Below are 19,956 nucleotides of genomic sequence, written 5' to 3'. Positions count from 1 at the left end.
GATTTAACATGTAATGCAATTTATTTTATGGTATATGATACCTATTCTTGATAGTGAAAAGCATGTATGAATGTAAGTGTAAGATCTACAGATTTATGCTGGTACAATGTATAAGCTCCTGTCAACATAAATGTCAATCCCTCAATAACCTCCCATTCAAAGTAATGGTGAAAATATACTTAGTAATTTATAATTTTCTATGAACCGAAATGAAATAACATTTTTTTTTAAATTGAAAATTTCATTATCTCTAATTGGTTTGTTTGTGTGATATATTTTTTGGACTACAGTCATAGTAATTGAATGAGGGCAACGTTTTGGGGCCACAGTCCTAATAATAAAATACAGGCAATGTTTTTGGTCCTGGTTATTATAAAACTAACACCCAGTACTGATTCCAGACTTAATAAAAAAAGTTTTCAGATTTTTTTTTCTCTCATTTCTTATCAGACAACGCAATGCCCCAGGGGCTTATATCAGAATAAATCGTGTACCAAACATGCAGCAAATTTTGAAAGCAAATGATATACCTTTATAAGGGCTCACCATAATCAGTGGTATATTTAATTTCTCACAAACTTAATCAATGATTTTGTAACGTTGCTTTCAAAGTATAAATACTTACCAACACAAAAACAAATTTCATTTCAAAATCTACAAAGCAGTTCAACCAAAATCGATAATAAATAATGATCAGTGTATAAATATATATCTATTAATAAATATTATTTAATTTACAACCAATAAAATTTATAATATATATATTCTTAGAAAACATATGATGTAAAGAAAAAATCACTGTAATTATATCTAAAATCTAGTTTTCTGTTTCTGTGAGGAATACTTGGCTTTAGCTAGCAAGTATTGCTCGCCTTATGAAGGAAATATTGTAGTAGCTTATTCTATAATTGTTCTACTATAACTAATGATACACACAGCATGCAGATAGTAACCATCAATGATCAAACTATGAATCAGTCTTACTCTATAAGTTTTAAAACAAATATTATGATACATGCAGCAAAATCATATTTTTGTTCAAAATCAACAAAGAAATAACCTTTCTTAATGAAATCAATGAAACTATATTTCTCACAAATTGTCCAAACTAAGCTTTGCTAACATATACTCATAAACATTCATAACAGTCATTCTTGTATATCACTCTCTGGACATATGATGTAAGGGCTTATTTATACAATAATTACCATAATGCATTAATAATGACAGAAAAATAATTCATAATTAACAAAATTTTGTGTCATCAAAATAATAGGAGGCTGAGTATTGTGCATATCTATGTTTTGTGTGCAATTGATTTTTGCTATCATTTTCATTTATTTGGCAGCATTCTGTTAAGTCACAAGCCAAACATGACTGTGAGAATCTGAAATCTTTATATGATACAAACGTACTATATTTCTCACAATGTAATAAATTATTTTATCATGTTATTATACATTAATTGGGAAAACAAGGGGGTCTCCTACTTTTTGGACAAACACGACAAGTGCAAATAAAGATAATTTCTCTTAACGTTGTGTCTGTTATTCTGAAGGAAAATAAAACAACCAATGTGGCAAAATAATTATGGAGTAAAAATATGCATACACAGTCACTTCACAATTTGCTATGGTATTTGTTTCTTTTAGGGACATTTTTTATGAATATTGCACAACTGGTGCTAACCAAGTATAAAGAAGCTCTTACTATTGCTAATTTAAAATCAATCTATTGAACACATCAACACTTATGCAATCAAAAGAATCAAACACTTATTTGGCCAGGTTGCATTCTGTAATACATTGTACTGGTTTCTTTTGAAATACATTTTAAACCGAATGCTTATTAAAAATTTACGTTCCTATATTGAAAGTGAGACAACAAAACTGCTGAATATTCTTAAATTTCATAGTTTTTTTGCTTTCTTGTATCATGTTTATTTCACTCTTATCTTGCTTTCGTATAAATATTTCTACATGTATGATAGCCTCAGCTTTTAAAATCAAATGCCTTTTAATATCTCTTCTAATTCTTGAAAATTTAATATGATCTCATTTTACCTGCCTACAGAATGCCGACGCAAGATTAAACCTTGCCAAATGAGCATTAAACTTTTTATTTATTGCTTAATAATTTCAATATATCTTAAAATATGCAACAAGCTGCTTGTGTCATGGCAAAGCTCACACTTTCGAATGCAATCACCAATCAAAAATCAAATCACTGTTATAATCTCTCTTAGTATTCAGCATTTATATAATTACAGCCCATTTCAATGAATGTGTAGCTAAAAGTAATATCTTTGGTAATCTTGCTTGTTACCTGAACTGTGAAGTCATTATTAGGTCAGGTATACTACCCTCCTTTCATAGTAGCCTAGTCCAACAGACAGATATATTGGTTGTCTGATGGACTAGTCTACTCTTAAAGAAGGGTAGTTTACCTAACCTTAAAATGACTTCACGGTTCAGCTAACTTGCAAGCTAACAAAAGATATTACCTTTGCCTACACACTCAATAAAATCAGCTATAATGGTTTCCTCACAAATAATAATCACATGAATTATCTGTCTAAAGCATCTAAAACTTTAACTATTTGTTGTTTGATCTTTTTCGTGGCTTCCCCAGCATTTGGAATTAAGAATCTGTCCATATCAGTTACTTCAACGGATTCGTCCTCTAATGAACCATATTTAAATGTTATCAATTCTGGATGACGTTTTTTAGATGTTATTTTCACTATACTTCCTAATGCTCTTCGAGACTGGATATGTGCCATGCCTTTTCTAATTGGAATTTCACGTAAAATATACATATGATTGTCTGTAACTAGAATATAACTGAAATGGAAAAAAAAAATAACAAATATTATGTTTGACAATAATCATTTTAATTCATATCACCGTCATGAACACATAATACTGTTTCTTGCCAATATAATGAAAGTTATACTGAATACATACATTATTTGAAACTGTTATGTATTCAAGTCATTTCTTACATACTATTTTTAAAATATTATTTCAAGTATATTTTTCATTTATTGTCTGACAACAATTAGGAGCCAGTTTCAAAGATGTCTGAACATTTTTTTTTATATTTCATTGGTTATCTAGTGGAAAAAAACTATGTGTGTAATGTTCAGGGTTTCCCCTGGGTCAATTATTTTTTTCGCCACCTCTTTCGCCAAAACAATATATTTTTCGCCACTTTATTATTTTTTTCGCCAAGTAACACAAATATTTTTTTTCCTTCAAATTTTCCTTTTTTTCCAGCCCCCCACCCTCCTCCCTACATAGGAAGTGTTTTTTTTACAGCAAAACGAAGCTCGTGTAAGGTGTAGTCATTACATTGAAGGGTTACTCTCATGCCAACCTTTTGAATAGATTTCTTCATAACGACAGTTTTCTTTTATAGACCATCGTAAATAAGTAAAACAATATGCTTGAAACACGTGTGTAACTGAAACGACTTTGAAGTTCCCATTAAAATCAATGACCTATATATATGTAAGTTAAATGATAAAGTTTTAAATCAGAGACCTTTCTTGCTTATGAACATTTTTCGTCATAACAACAATTTTTTTTGCACTATCATTAAAAGAAGGAGAGGAAGTGTAAACATTTTGCTTCAAAAACGTGCGTCGCAAAGTGGTTAATAATAAATCCCTTTTTGTGACATGTGACAGAAGCCATTTAACAATATCATTTTGTCATATCATACAATCAACACCTTTATTAATTAGTCCTTTGATGTCGATAGCTATGAATGCAATCAGCTGATTATTGATTTTCTGTCAAAATCTTAACGAGTTCAAGGTGAATTCCGAGTATTGTCTGATCGGTAAAGTCAGAAAAACCCGAAAAAAGTAAATAAACAAAATGGCTGAAAATAAATCGTAATATATTTCTTTCGCCAAATTCTTTCGCCAATGACGAATTTTAATCGCCACAATTATAATTTTTTCGCAAATTGCGAAAATGGCGACCGCCAGCAGAAACCCTGGTAATGTTATTCTCCAGGTATTATCTATCCCAACCATCACATTGGATAGTTTGAATCATGATAGTTTTTGCTTGGTAAATTTTTATTGTTGCTTTAGTCCCACTATAATTTTAATCTAAAATGTTCTATCTTTAGTTAAAAACTTTAATACCGGTAGGTCAAAATACATTCGGTTCATGTTCTTTGCCAGTCTAATTGAATACCATGTCCACCTCTTGTTTTAAAGGATCTGATTCAATGCTTTGTTGTTTGTTTTGTTTTTTCTGATGGAAGGATACTTTCAGGATTTCAGGTTTACTGTAAATTTACTTTGTCTTCAAACATTTTGAGAAAGACATTTTTTTGTAGATGCAGAAATCATTCCCTCCAAAGAAATTGGTCAAAAGCATTGTCAGAGCTTTATAATTGATTTTTAGAGACAGGATCTGTATTTGAACAGAATAGTTCTTCAATTCCTTTCCCAGCTTTAATTTATCTTTTTTGGATTATAAGTGCTTCGTTTTTCAATAAATTTTGGAAATTGAAATACTTGGTCTTGAGCATTAATGTCAAGACATTTATTTTCGAAATAAACATCTTGTGCAGTTAAATTGATAAGGTTACTGTTATTGTAAATAAAAACCATACCTTGGAAACATGAAACCATTTGATCCGACAGCATTACATTTACAAGAGTATATTATATCTGGTTTCTTTAACCATGTATCCAAGCTCACTTTCTCTTTGGAATCTTCATCAGAAGAATTGGGTAACTCATCTGCTTAAACAAAAAACAATAAGTGGTTTATTTTTACATTTAAGCATACACAATTAAAATTCATCAAGAAAAAATGAAATATTTTTTGGTTGAATGTGTTATGATATTCCCAATACACATCAATTATCTAAAGATCTTTCCGAACCTAAAATGTTTTTTAAATATTTTAAAATATTTTCAAGCAAAAAAAGTCAAAATCAAATATCAAAAGAATCAACGTCAAAGAATTTCATGGCTGCTTTAGCTAGGATTTTCCCTGTCTAATTCAGATCATCTTTCTGAACTTGTTACTGAATACTTCCTGTCATACATTTCTAAATCAGCTTATATAATAAAGCATAAAATTTAAAAGAGCCTTATTAACTGCTAAGAAACAGAACACAACTTAAATGTTTTACAATGTTAAAACGACAATTTCTACTAATTAAAAATAGATAGGTGGTCACATATGTTACAAACATTAATACAGAATATCCTTATGTCAGCAAGTCTGCAAAGTGTATTCAATGATCAAGAAAAACTTAATATTTGTCAGGAATAAAGCATTTTATTTAAACAAGTCATTACTATTTAATATGGAAGAGACATATAATACTGTATACTGACCATCTTCATCATCACCTATAGAGAATACATTATCCATGTTTCTGTATCTTTTACCCACTCGATCGGTATTACTCACATGTCTGTAAAATATAAATGTGTGTCAAATTTTCATTCAGCTAAATTAATACAGTATTAGAGTGTGTATTATACACACTTTTTACCCAAGATGCATAATTAGTAAATGCCTAAAATGGGGTGACTAAACAGAACTACAGACATCTTTTCCCCCATATTGTAATATTTCAAAGTACAAGTGTGTCAATTTCCTGAAGTCTATAAAGCTATGTAAAATAAACTGATATCACACAAATAGGAAACCACTCACAATTGTAGAAAACATAAATTCATCAATCTGCTCTCTTGATAGTTCAACAAAAAATGTCTGTCTTCCTTGAACAGAATTCATATTCAAATGGAAAATCCAGAGCTCAGATGCTTTTTGTAAACTTTTACACTAAATAAACTATAGATCTAGCTGTGAACATGACTATTACAGTGGTTTCATTATTATTCAATGGATGATAATTTTCTTTGATGTCATGGTTGAAGGTTTTAAAACCATTGATATAAGCCCTCAACAATCTAAAAATTTACTCAATCTAAGGAAATTGGTACCAATTAATATAAATGATTGCAAGTATAGTACAGTATACCTTTCAACTTGTTGGTTTTCATTTTTGATATAATCAGTCAATTTTTGTTTCATTTCAGCTGATTTACTCTTGACAGCTCCAGACAATTTTCCAAATAATGACCCTGAATCATCCTTATTCTGGAATATAAAAAATGTATACATACAATATTTTGTGTTTTACCCAGATGACCTCACTCTTTGCTATATCATGCAGGAAAACTGGCAATCCTACACAATAGTTGAACACACATGGCCCTAGAGACACAGTTATTTTGAAGTGCATTATTGTATCAAAGTTATAGAAAAGTCTATCAGATTGAACTAAAAACTTTATGTGAGTGGGTCTATAATTCAGTTTGACAGCTTTAGACATGGAAATATTTTGGACTAAATCACTAATTTTACAAGTAATAACACCCCCTACTAACTTTTTTATGCACAAAATATAAAAGAAGGAATCTCTGAAAGGTGTATGAAAAGAAATTTTCAAGTTCTAGGCTGTCCAGGAACAGTATTTGTAGTAAATGAAAATCAAAGGAAAATCTGTGTCCCCAGATCCAATAAAAAAGAAAAACTTTATTGTTTAACCATTTTTGAAATCTACATGACACATGTAACCTCTGAATGTTCATATTTGGTTCTTTTTTTACATTGACGTTAACTCTACATCTGCTTTTTTGATAATCCTACAATTTTCAAAACATGTCTAAGAAGATGGGCAAAGTATTCCAAAGAAAAAACAAAATACCTTTGAAGATGGACGGAAATCTTCTCCACTTTCTAAATCACTGGAAGCTGCCTCAGGATTGCATATTATACAAAGTTTAGAATTATGGTTTGTTAATCCATCACTCAATCTGTCCTTCATTAACTGATGTACAGCTAAAATAAAAGGTCAAACAGTAATTTAAAGGGTAAGAGGAAATTTATATTTGTCTAGCAATAACCCTTTTATAAATGAATAAACACTGTGAAAAGCGTGAAAAGATCACAAAAAATAGGACACATGCTTCCATATATATTTTTCTTAAAGCAAAGATACTACAGTGACCTAAGTGACCTTATATAACCTTAATCTTGAATTATGGCAGATTGTAACTATACCTGAATACTTAAAAGTCTGTGACTAAAAGAAACAATTTTATAAATTTATCACTTACATTTACACCAAGTCAAGTTCCTAAACAAAAAAACAGAGTTGAACTTTATATTAAAATTTAGTGACTTTAGGCTTTCTTTGAATGGAATAAAATGGTCGGCTACTTTTAATTAACATCGTTTCATTACAGATACGTATCATCCAGCATTATTATATACTAGCATCCTTAGTAAAAATGTAATACCTGAGTAACCTCCCTTGGCAAAGCTGATAAACTGGTAATGTTTCTGTAAAAAGTTGGCTATGACCATGTAAACATATTGGTCCTCCTCTTCACGGCCACTACCAATAAAACACAAGTGTTCACCTCCTGATATAGATCCTGTCAATAAAGTTAAACAATAGCATAAATAGTAAAACGTTAAACAGCATATTTGGCAAAAAATATCGTGCAAGTTATGGAGGAAAATCAAAGTGTCAGAGTTGTTTGTGCACACGCTATGTTACACATTTTTTTTAAATTCTCGAGTTTCTAAATCAGGTTGTTTGTGCTCACGCTTTGTTACACATTTTTAAAAATGCACAAGTTTCTAAATCTGTTTTTTTGTGTGTGTGATTTTGACTTATTTCAACAATTCTAGAACCATTTACAAGCAGTTTCAACTTCTGTTTGATGATGGAAAAAGGTTTTTCCATGAAAATACTGCAAAAGACCACATGCTATTTGAAATTACAAGAGTTTCATTAGAAATTTTCAAGAAATTTCTTGGTCTGCTGACAATGTACCAGTTCAAACTATACAAGCCCGATTACGGTATCCATAAGATTCATTTTTTTTGTTTATTTCAGGAGTATAACTAAACCACAAATTTCAATGATCAAAGAAGTACAAATTCTCTATTGGCTTGCATGTACACTTTGGTCAAACCATGAAATCTAATATCTATTAAAATACAATTTTTGCTCAATCCACAAAGAACGGTATCTATAAAAATAAATAACAGCTAATTTTTAAATACATGTAAAGCATGACTTTGGTGAGCTTGCTTGCTGTGTTTGTATATTGTACAATTGTAATTGGTATAACCTCCAATCAAATTTACATATATGTATACAGGTTAAAATATGCCTATATATTGTTTGAAGATGTCAATGTTAATTACAAAGCTTGAATTAATGTTTCAAATAGAGCAAGCAAACCTACTAAAGTTTAACATAAATAAGCTGTAATGCATGGTGTATTTTCATCCCCATACCTACCAGCATTAATACTTTGTTGTTGGGCAGCTAGCAATGCCTGTACAGCAGTATTAAACTCCATTGGATTCTGTAACATCTATAAGATAAAACAATCAGTATTAACAATGCCTGTACAGCAGTATTAAACTCCATTGGATTCAGTAACATCTATAAGATAAAACAATCAGTATTAACAATGCCTGTACAGCAGTATTAAACTCCATTGGATTCTGTAACATCTATAAGATAAAACAATCAGTATTAACAATGCCTGTACAGCAGTATTAAACTCCATTGGATTCTGTAGCATCTGGAAGATAAAACAATCAGTATTAACAATGCCTGTACAGCAGTATTAAACTCCATTGGATTCAGTAACATCTATAAGATAAAACAATCAGTATTAACAATGCCTGTACAGCAGTATTAAACTCCATTGGATTCTGTAGCATCTATCAGATAAAACAATCAGTATTAACAATGCCTGTACAGCAGTATTAAACTCCATTGGATTCTGTAGCATCTGGAAGATAAAACAATCAGTATTAACAATGCCTGTACAGCAGTATTAAACTCCATTGGATTCAGTAACATCTATAAGATAAAACAATCAGTATTAACAATGCCTGTACAGCAGTATTAAACTCCATTGGATTCAGTAACATCTATAAGATAAAACAATCAGTATTAACAATGCCTGTACAGCAGTATTAAACTCCATTGGATTCAGTAACATCTATAAGATAAAACAATCAGTATTAACAATGCCTGTACAGCAGTATTAAACTCCATTGGATTCTGTAACATCTATAAGATAAAACAATCAGTATTAACAATGCCTGTACAGCAGTATTAAACTCCATTGGATTCAGTAACATCTATAAGATAAAACAATCAGTATTAACAATGCCTGTACAGCAGTATTAAACTCCATTGGATTCTGTAGCATCTGGAAGATAAAACAATCATTATTAACAATGCCTGTACAGCAGTATTAAACTCCATTGGATTCTGTAACATCTATAAGATAAAACAATCAGTATTAACTATGCCTGTACAGCAGTATTAAACTCCATTGGATTCTGTAGCATCTGGAAGATAAAACAATCATTATTAACAATGCCTGTACAGCAGTATTAAACTCCATTGGATTCTGTAACATCTATAAGATAAAACAATCAGTATTAACTATGCCTGTACAGCAGTATTAAACTCCATTGGATTCTGTAACATCTATAAGATAAAACAATCAGTATTAACAATGCCTGTACAGCAGTATTAAACTCCATTGGATTCAGTAACATCTATAAGATAAAACAATCAGTATTAACAATGCCTGTACAGCAGTATTAAACTCCATTGGATTCTGTAACATCTATAAGATAAAACAATCAGTATTAACTATGCCTGTACAGCAGTATTAAACTCCATTGGATTCTGTAGCATCTGGAAGATAAAACAATCATTATTAACAATGCCTGTACAGCAGTATTAAACTCCATTGGATTCTGTAACATCTATAAGATAAAACAATCAGTATTAACAATGCCTGTACAGCAGTATTAAACTCCATTGGATTCAGTAACATCTATAAGATAAAACAATCAGTATTAACAATGCCTGTACAGCAGTATTAAACTCCATTGGATTCTGTAACATCTGGAAGATAAAACAATCATTATTAACAATGCCTGTACAGCAGTATTAAACTCCATTGGATTCTGTAACATCTATAAGATAAAACAATCAGTATTAACAATGCCTGTACAGCAGTATTAAACTCCATTGGATTCTGTAACATCTATAAGATAAAACAATCATTATTAACAATGCCTGTACAGCAGTATTAAACTCCATTGGATTCTGTAACATCTATAAGATAAAACAATCAGTATTAACAATGCCTGTACAGCAGTATTAAACTCCATTGGATTCAGTAACATCTATAAGATAAAACAATCAGTATTAACAATGCCTGTACAGCAGTATTAAACTCCATTGGATTCTGTAACATCTGGAAGATAAAACAATCATTATTAACAATGCCTGTACAGCAGTATTAAATTCCATTGGATTCTGTAGCATCTGGAAGATAAAACAATCAGTATTAACAATGCCTGAACAGCAGTATTAAACTCCATTGGATTCTGTAACATCTATAAGATAAAACAATCAGTATTAACAATGCCTGTACAGCAGTATTAAACTCCATTGGATTCAGTAACATCTATAAGATAAAACAATCAGTATTAACAATGCCTGTACAGCAGTATTAAACTCCATTGGATTCTGTAACATCTGGAAGATAAAACAATCAGTATTAACAATGCCTGTACAGCAGTATTAAACTCCATTGGATTCTGTAACATCTATAAGATAAAACAATTAGTATTAACAATGCCTGTACAGCAGTATTAAACTCCATTGGATTCTGTAGCATCTGGAAGATAAAACAATCAGTATTAACAATGCCTGTACAGCAGTATTAAACTCCATTGGATTCTGTAGCATCTGGAAGATAAAACAATCAGTATTAACAATGCCTGTACAGCAGTATTAAACTCCATTGGATTCTGTAACATCTATAAGATAAAACAATCAGTATTAACAATGCCTGTACAGCAGTATTAAACTCCATTGGATTCTGTAGCATCTGGAAGATAAAACAATCAGTATTAACAATGCCTGTACAGCAGTATTAAACTCCATTGGATTCTGTAACATCTATAAGATAAAACAATCAGTATTAACAATGCCTGTACAGCAGTATTAAACTCCATTGGATTCTGTAGCATCTGGAAGATAAAACAATCAGTATTAACAATGCCTGTACAGCAGTATTAAACTCCATTGGATTCTGTAGCATCTGGAAGATAAAACAATCAGTATTAACAATGCCTGTACAGCAGTATTAAACTCCATTGGATTCTGTAACATCTATAAGATAAAACAATCAGTATTAACAATGCCTGTACAGCAGTATTAAACTCCATTGGATTCTGTAACATCTGGAAGATAAAACAATCAGTATTAACAATGCCTGTACAGCAGTATTAAACTCCATTGGATTCTGTAACATCTATAAGATAAAACAATTAGTATTAACAATGCCTGTACAGCAGTATTAAACTCCATTGGATTCTGTAGCATCTGGAAGATAAAACAATCAGTATTAACAATGCCTGTACAGCAGTATTAAACTCCATTGGATTCTGTAGCATCTGGAAGATAAAACAATCAGTATTAACAATGCCTGTACAGCAGTATTAAACTCCATTGGATTCTGTAACATCTATAAGATAAAACAATCAGTATTAACAATGCCTGTACAGCAGTATTAAACTCCATTGGATTCTGTAGCATCTGGAAGATAAAACAATCAGTATTAACAATGCCTGTACAGCAGTATTAAACTCCATTGGATTCTGTAACATCTATAAGATAAAACAATCAGTATTAACAATGCCTGTACAGCAGTATTAAACTCCATTGGATTCTGTAGCATCTGGAAGATAAAACAATCAGTATTAACAATGCCTGTACAGCAGTATTAAACTCCATTGGATTCTGTAGCATCTGGAAGATAAAACAATCAGTATTAACAATGCCTGTACAGCAGTATTAAACTCCATTGGATTCTGTAACATCTATAAGATAAAACAATCAGTATTAACAATGCCTGTACAGCAGTATTAAACTCCATTGGATTCTGTAACATCTATAAGATAAAACAATCAGTATTAACAATGCCTGTACAGCAGTATTAAACTCCATTGGATTCTGTAGCATCTATAAGATAAAACAATCAGTATTAACAATGCCTGTACAGCAGTATTAAACTCCATTGGATTCTGTAGCATCTGGAAGATAAAACAATCATTATTAACAATGCCTGTACAGCAGTATTAAACTCCATTGGATTCTGTAGCATCTATAAGATAAAACAATCAGTATTAACAATGCCTGTACAGCAGTATTAAACTCCATTGGATTCTGTAACATCTATAAGATAAAACAATCAGTATTAACTATGCCTGTACAGCAGTATTAAACTCCATTGGATTCTGTAACATCTATAAGATAAAACAATCAGTATTAACAATGCCTGTACAGCAGTATTAAACTCCATTGGATTCTGTAGCATCTGGAAGATAAAACAATCAGTATTAACAATGCCTGTACAGCAGTATTAAACTCCATTGGATTCTGTAACATCTATAAGATAAAACAATCAGTATTAACAATGCCTGTACAGCAGTATTAAACTCCATTGGATTCTGTAACATCTATAAGATAAAACAATCAGTATTAACAATGCCTGTACAGCAGTATTAAACTCCATTGGATTCAGTAACATCTATAAGATAAAACAATCAGTATTAACAATGCCTGTACAGCAGTATTAAACTCCATTGGATTCAGTAACATCTATAAGATAAAACAATCAGTATTAACAATGCCTGTACAGCAGTATTAAACTCCATTGGATTCAGTAACATCTATAAGATAAAACAATCAGTATTAACAATGCCTGTACAGCAGTATTAAACTCCATTGGATTCTGTAACATCTATAAGATAAAACAATCAGTATTAGCAATGCCTGTACAGCAGTATTAAACTCCATTGGATTCTGTAACATCTATAAGATAAAACAATCAGTATTAACTATGCCTGTACAGCAGTATTAAACTCCATTGGATTCTGTAACATCTATAAGATAAAACAATCAGTATTAACAATGCCTGTACAGCAGTATTAAACTCCATTGGATTCTGTAACATCTATAAGATAAAACAATCAGTATTAACAATGCCTGTACAGCAGTATTAAACTCCATTGGATTCAGTAACATCTATAAGATAAAACAATCATTATTAACAATGCCTGTACAGCAGTATTAAATTCCATTGGATTCTGTAACATCTATAAGATAAAACAATCATTATTAACAATGCCTGTACAGCAGTATTAAACTCCATTGGATTCAGTAACATCTATAAGATAAAACAATCAGTATTAACAATGCCTGTACAGCAGTATTAAACTCCATTGGATTCTGTAACATCTATAAGATAAAACAATCAGTATTAACAATGCCTGTACAGCAGTATTAAACTCCATTGGATTCAGTAACATCTATAAGATAAAACAATCATTATTAACAATGCCTGTACAGCAGTATTAAATTCCATTGGATTCTGTAGCATCTGGAAGATAAAACAATCAGTATTAACAATGCCTGTACAGCAGTATTAAACTCCATTGGATTCTGTAGCATCTGGAAGATAAAACAATCATTATTAACAATGCCTGTACAGCAGTATTAAACTCCATTGGATTCTGTAACATCTGGAAGATAAAACAATCATTATTAACAATGCCTGTACAGCAGTATTAAACTCCATTGGATTCAGTAACATCTATAAGATAAAACAATCATTATTAACAATGCCTGTACAGCAGTATTAAACTCCATTGGATTCAGTAACATCTATAAGATAAAACAATCATTATTAACAATGCCTGTACAGCAGTATTAAATTCCATTGGATTCAGTAACATCTATAAGATAAAACAATCATTATTAACAATGCCTGTACAGCAGTATTAAACTCCATTGGATTCTGTAACATCTATAAGATAAAACAATCAGTATTAACAATGCCTGTACAGCAGTATTAAACTCCATTGGATTCTGTAACATCTATAAGATAAAACAATCAGTATTAACAATGCCTGTACAGCAGTATTAAACTCCATTGGATTCTGTAACATCTATAAGATAAAACAATCAGTATTAACAATGCCTGTACAGCAGTATTAAACTCCATTGGATTCTGTAGCATCTATAAGATAAAACAATCAGTATTAACAATGCCTGTACAGCAGTATTAAACTCCATTGGATTCTGTAGCATCTGGAAGATAAAACAATCATTATTAACAATGCCTGTACAGCAGTATTAAACTCCATTGGATTCTGTAACATCTATAAGATAAAACAATCAGTATTAACAATGCCTGTACAGCAGTATTAAACTCCATTGGATTCTGTAACATCTATAAGATAAAACAATCAGTATTAACTATGCCTGTACAGCAGTATTAAACTCCATTGGATTCTGTAACATCTATAAGATAAAACAATCAGTATTAACAATGCCTGTACAGCAGTATTAAACTCCATTGGATTCTGTAGCATCTGGAAGATAAAACAATCAGTATTAACAATGCCTGTACAGCAGTATTAAACTCCATTGGATTCTGTAACATCTATAAGATAAAACAATCAGTATTAACAATGCCTGTACAGCAGTATTAAACTCCATTGGATTCTGTAACATCTATAAGATAAAACAATCAGTATTAACAATGCCTGTACAGCAGTATTAAACTCCATTGGATTCAGTAACATCTATAAGATAAAACAATCAGTATTAACAATGCCTGTACAGCAGTATTAAACTCCATTGGATTCAGTAACATCTATAAGATAAAACAATCAGTATTAACAATGCCTGTACAGCAGTATTAAACTCCATTGGATTCAGTAACATCTATAAGATAAAACAATCAGTATTAACAATGCCTGTACAGCAGTATTAAACTCCATTGGATTCTGTAACATCTATAAGATAAAACAATCAGTATTAGCAATGCCTGTACAGCAGTATTAAACTCCATTGGATTCTGTAACATCTATAAGATAAAACAATCAGTATTAACAATGCCTGTACAGCAGTATTAAACTCCATTGGATTCTGTAACATCTATAAGATAAAACAATCAGTATTAACAATGCCTGTACAGCAGTATTAAACTCCATTGGATTCAGTAACATCTATAAGATAAAACAATCATTATTAACAATGCCTGTACAGCAGTATTAAATTCCATTGGATTCTGTAGCATCTGGAAGATAAAACAATCAGTATTAACAATGCCTGTACAGCAGTATTAAACTCCATTGGATTCTGTAGCATCTGGAAGATAAAACAATCATTATTAACAATGCCTGTACAGCAGTATTAAACTCCATTGGATTCTGTAACATCTGGAAGATAAAACAATCATTATTAACAATGCCTGTACAGCAGTATTAAACTCCATTGGATTCAGTAACATCTATAAGATAAAACAATCATTATTAACAATGCCTGTACAGCAGTATTAAACTCCATTGGATTCAGTAACATCTATAAGATAAAACAATCATTATTAACAATGCCTGTACAGCAGTATTAAATTCCATTGGATTCAGTAACATCTATAAGATAAAACAATCATTATTAACAATGCCTGTACAGCAGTATTAAACTCCATTGGATTCTGTAACATCTGGAAGATAAAACAATCATTATTAACAATGCCTGTACAGCAGTATTAAACTCCATTGGATTCTGTAACATCTATAAGATAAAACAATCAGTATTAACAATGCCTGTACAGCAGTATTAAATTCCATTGGATTCTGTAGCATCTGGAAGATAAAACAATCAGTATTAACAATGCCTGTACAGCAGTATTAAACTCCATTGGATTCTGTAACATCTATAAGATAAAACAATCAGTATTAACAATGCCTGTACAGCAGTATTAAACTCCATTGGATTCTGTAGCATCTGGAAGATAAAACAATCATTATTAACAATGCCTGTACAGCAGTATTAAACTCCATTGGATTCTGTAACATCTATAAGATAAAACAATCAGTATTAACAATGCCTGTACAGCAGTATTAAACTCCATTGGATTCTGTAGCATCTGGAAGATAAAACAATCAGTATTAACAATGCCTGTACAGCAGTATTAAACTCCATTGGATTCTGTAACATCTATAAGATAAAACAATCAGTATTAACAATGCCTGTACAGCAGTATTAAACTCCATTGGATTCTGTAACATCTATAAGATAAAACAATCAGTATTAACAATGCCTGTACAGCAGTATTAAACTCCATTGGATTCTGTAACATCTATAAGATAAAACAATCAGTATTAACAATGCCTGTACAGCAGTATTAAACTCCATTGGATTCTGTAACATCTATAAGATAAAACAATCAGTATTAACTATGCCTGTACAGCAGTATTAAACTCCATTGGATTCAGTAACATCTATAAGATAAAACAATCAGTATTAACAATGCCTGTACAGCAGTATTAAACTCCATTGGATTCTGTAACATCTATAAGATAAAACAATCAGTATTAACTATGCCTGTACAGCAGTATTAAACTCCATTGGATTCAGTAACATCTATAAGATAAAACAATCAGTATTAACAATGCCTGTACAGCAGTATTAAACTCCATTGGATTCTGTAGCATCTGGAAGATAAAACAATCAGTATTAACAATGCCTGTACAGCAGTATTAAACTCCATTGGATTCTGTAACATCTATAAGATAAAACAATCATTATTAACAATGCCTGTACAGCAGTATTAAACTCCATTGGATTCTGTAACATCTGGAAGATAAAACAATCATTATTAACAATGCCTGTACAGCAGTATTAAACTCCATTGGATTCAGTAACATCTATAAGATAAAACAATCATTATTAACAATGCCTGTACAGCAGTATTAAACTCCATTGGATTCTGTAACATCTATAAGATAAAACAATCATTATTAACAATGCCTGTACAGCAGTATTAAACTCCATTGGATTCTGTAACATCTGGAAGATGAAACAATCAGTTCTAACCGTGTTGGCACATAGCAGCAAAATTCATCAAAATAGTGATCACTTGGCAACTGTATACCCGTAGCCAGGGGGTTCGGACAACAAACCACCCCCTCCCCCCCATGAAAACAAATAAGCACTGTTCTGTTCGAATTTTGACTGTTAAAATCAAGTTTGTGAGTCCAACGAACTCCCCCCTTGGAAATCCTGGGTACAAGCCTCAGCTTCATACATTAAGAGTCAAATATTAATTTTCCATAACAGGCATGATTTTAGATAAATTGTAAATACATAAACAAGTGATACATGTGTCCTGCTTTTAAAACTTTAGATCTCAAGCACACCTGATGAAAATTATTCAAGAATCATGTAATTCACACATTATTGGTATTGTTTATCAAAATTGAAGCATCACGCTACAGTGTTTAATGATTGGCAAAACCCATAATGCTTAGACATCTATAAAAGGCTCCAATATGAGTCGACAAGTATGCTTTAAGACAACCATCAAGTTATTAATAATTTTATTTTATGAATTACGCAATCCAACATAATAGAATTCTTTAAAACTCCAATGCTCTACAAGATAAAACATGATGTATTGTAATGTGGACTATTTTTTTCATGGGATACCAATTCATGGATTTTGATGGTAAAGATGAAAAACTAATTTAAGTATTCAACAAAGTACACATTTTCTATAGTCTTGTTTGCAGACCTGTGAAGAACCAATAAATCAAACCTCTACAAAAGTACATGTTTTTTAATCAACAAAAGTTGAAACCCCAGAAATAATTTTTTTTACAGCAAATCAATCCAATGATAAAGCATTGTGTATTGTGTTTAAAACTTTATACTTACTAAGTTAGCATCTAAGTGGAATGCTGTAGGTAAATGGCCATTATTATACTGTTCTGCTGGTCGACAATCTACCACAAAATATTTCACTCCATCACCCTGGAAAATTAAATATGAAGATTTACCATTTTTAATCGTTTTCACACAGTTGACAATAAAACTCTGGACAATTCTTCCTACCCCATTTTTTTATTCATACAGATATTCCAGTCAGTGATACCATACTAAAAGTTTAATAAATCATGTTTTTCAAAGTGTATAACAAGAATGTGTCCATAGTACATGGATGCCGCATCTGCACTATCATTTTTTATGTTCAGTAGACTGAAAATGGGGTAAAAACTCTGCTTTGGCATTAAAATTAGAAAGATCATATCATAGGGATCATGTGTACTAAGTTTTAAGTTGATTGGACTTCAACTTCATCAATAACTTCATCGACCAAAAACTTTAACCTAAAGTGGGACAGATGGACGAACAAACGAACGAAGGCACAGACCAGAAAACATTATGCACATAAATGGGGCATAAAAAAAGAAATACAATGGCATAATATAAGTAAGATACTGTGAAAGTGTCATTGAAATCTAATGATTAATCAAAAGGTCAGGAGGAGTAACAAATGAAAAATGTCTATCATCTTTTGAATGTATGCAAAATTAGGAATGGGTGACTTTTTTATACTTTTCATATGTTTTGTCCTAGACATAAATCTAATTTTCTAAGGTCGTAATTGATAATAAAAAGATGCTAAAATTTGAGTAATTAAACACTCACCGCTCCTGGTTGACAAGCCTGTAACAATTCTGCTACTGACACAGGTAAACAGAGGGCCTGAGTGACACTAACTTCAAATTCTTCTTTAACAGGGACTAGACTAGCACCAAATAATGGACCCTGGTAATCCTAGTAAGTAAGTAAGTAAATTTTATTTAGAGTCGGCATATATATACATAATAACCGAGAAAAACAATATATACAATAACAAAAATGATACACTGTTATAGCTAAGGATAAGGCTGTATGTTTACTAACTTGATATCTTTCTCTTAGTCAGTAAACATTCTTTTTTCCTACTTTCACTTTCAGTTTGACAAGACTAAGCAAATATGTAGAAGAATGTACATTACAAAACAAATTACATTATCATTGATATTGTGCATGTAAAAACAATGTGAAAGTCCTGTGAACTTATATAGGCAAATTTTGATCAAATTATATGCCATGTTTTTTATTTCCTTGTCAAATTAGTGGTTAGCTGTACTGTGTAGGTTTGTATTGTGTGTTTTTGTTTATGCTGAATATTGTCTAAAAATGCAAAGACGACAATTTGTGTCCATCAAAAACTGGTTTAATCAAATGTAACAAGTCAGACTATCTAGACCATGTGTTTGGTTTTCATTTCTTTTTATTTTCAGGAGTTACATGTGAGTGATTTGTATTATCAATTGTCATGTCCAATATTTTTTAAATTCACAATTTCCTTTTAATGTATTAATCAAGACTTACTCTTCTGAAAGATTGAGGTGTTCTAGATGCATAGTACTGTGACAAAGAACAGAAATCTTCAATATCTTCTGCTTCTAGTCCAGAGGGAAATGATGTTAACACTTCTACAAACAAAGGAAGATAACATGTTTCCATTTTGCTGTAATAGTTTTTTTTCTTTTTGGAGAAAAAAAATAGAGCAAAAATATATCATTTTGAAATGGACAAATCAAAATGGAAAATATATATTTTTAATAATCCATTACAAGTCATTTAATTTATTTTTTCATTAAAACATTGCAGACTGACCACTTAACCAATTCTTAACATTGAAGAAAGCTAACATCTAAAAATAATCTATTATCATTTGGTTATCAGGGAAGAATATCTAATTATGAAATTTAGCTTTATCTTTTACTGAATTTTTCTGTATCATGATACTGGGTTTCTTGTTTAGTTTTCATTATTTAACTGAAATTATTTTTAAGCAACTTTGATACACATAATATATTATCCTGAATCTATTAAAATGTGTAGTAAAATGATTTTTTTTAAATTTTACACAATAAATAC

At 31.0% G+C, this 19,956-nt stretch overlaps 1 protein-coding gene across 1 annotated transcript in view; it reads right to left on the bottom strand.

The window, feature by feature from the left end:
- Positions 1-783: 783 nt before the first annotated feature.
- LOC134721235 (TBC1 domain family member 23-like) overlaps positions 784-19,956 on the bottom strand; it is a 29,816-nt gene continuing 10,643 nt past the window's right edge. The window contains exons 8-17 of the mRNA XM_063584057.1: positions 19,405-19,508; positions 18,673-18,801; positions 17,899-17,994; positions 8,365-8,440; positions 7,349-7,486; positions 6,754-6,887; positions 6,025-6,143; positions 5,372-5,451; positions 4,636-4,765; positions 784-2,843 (exon numbers count right to left, since the gene is read on the bottom strand). Of these exons, the coding sequence (XP_063440127.1) occupies positions 2,567-2,843; positions 4,636-4,765; positions 5,372-5,451; positions 6,025-6,143; positions 6,754-6,887; positions 7,349-7,486; positions 8,365-8,440; positions 17,899-17,994; positions 18,673-18,801; positions 19,405-19,508 (1,283 nt within the window). The 3' untranslated portion in view covers positions 784-2,566. The remainder of the gene's footprint in view (positions 2,844-4,635; positions 4,766-5,371; positions 5,452-6,024; positions 6,144-6,753; positions 6,888-7,348; positions 7,487-8,364; positions 8,441-17,898; positions 17,995-18,672; positions 18,802-19,404; positions 19,509-19,956) is intronic.

The sequence above is a fragment of the Mytilus trossulus genome, chromosome 6, assembly GCF_036588685.1.
Source record: "Mytilus trossulus isolate FHL-02 chromosome 6, PNRI_Mtr1.1.1.hap1, whole genome shotgun sequence".
In the NCBI taxonomy this organism is placed as follows: domain Eukaryota; kingdom Metazoa; phylum Mollusca; class Bivalvia; order Mytilida; family Mytilidae; genus Mytilus; species Mytilus trossulus.
Note: the sequence above shows the minus strand (reverse complement) of the source record. Positions and strands in the feature narration are given on the sequence as shown.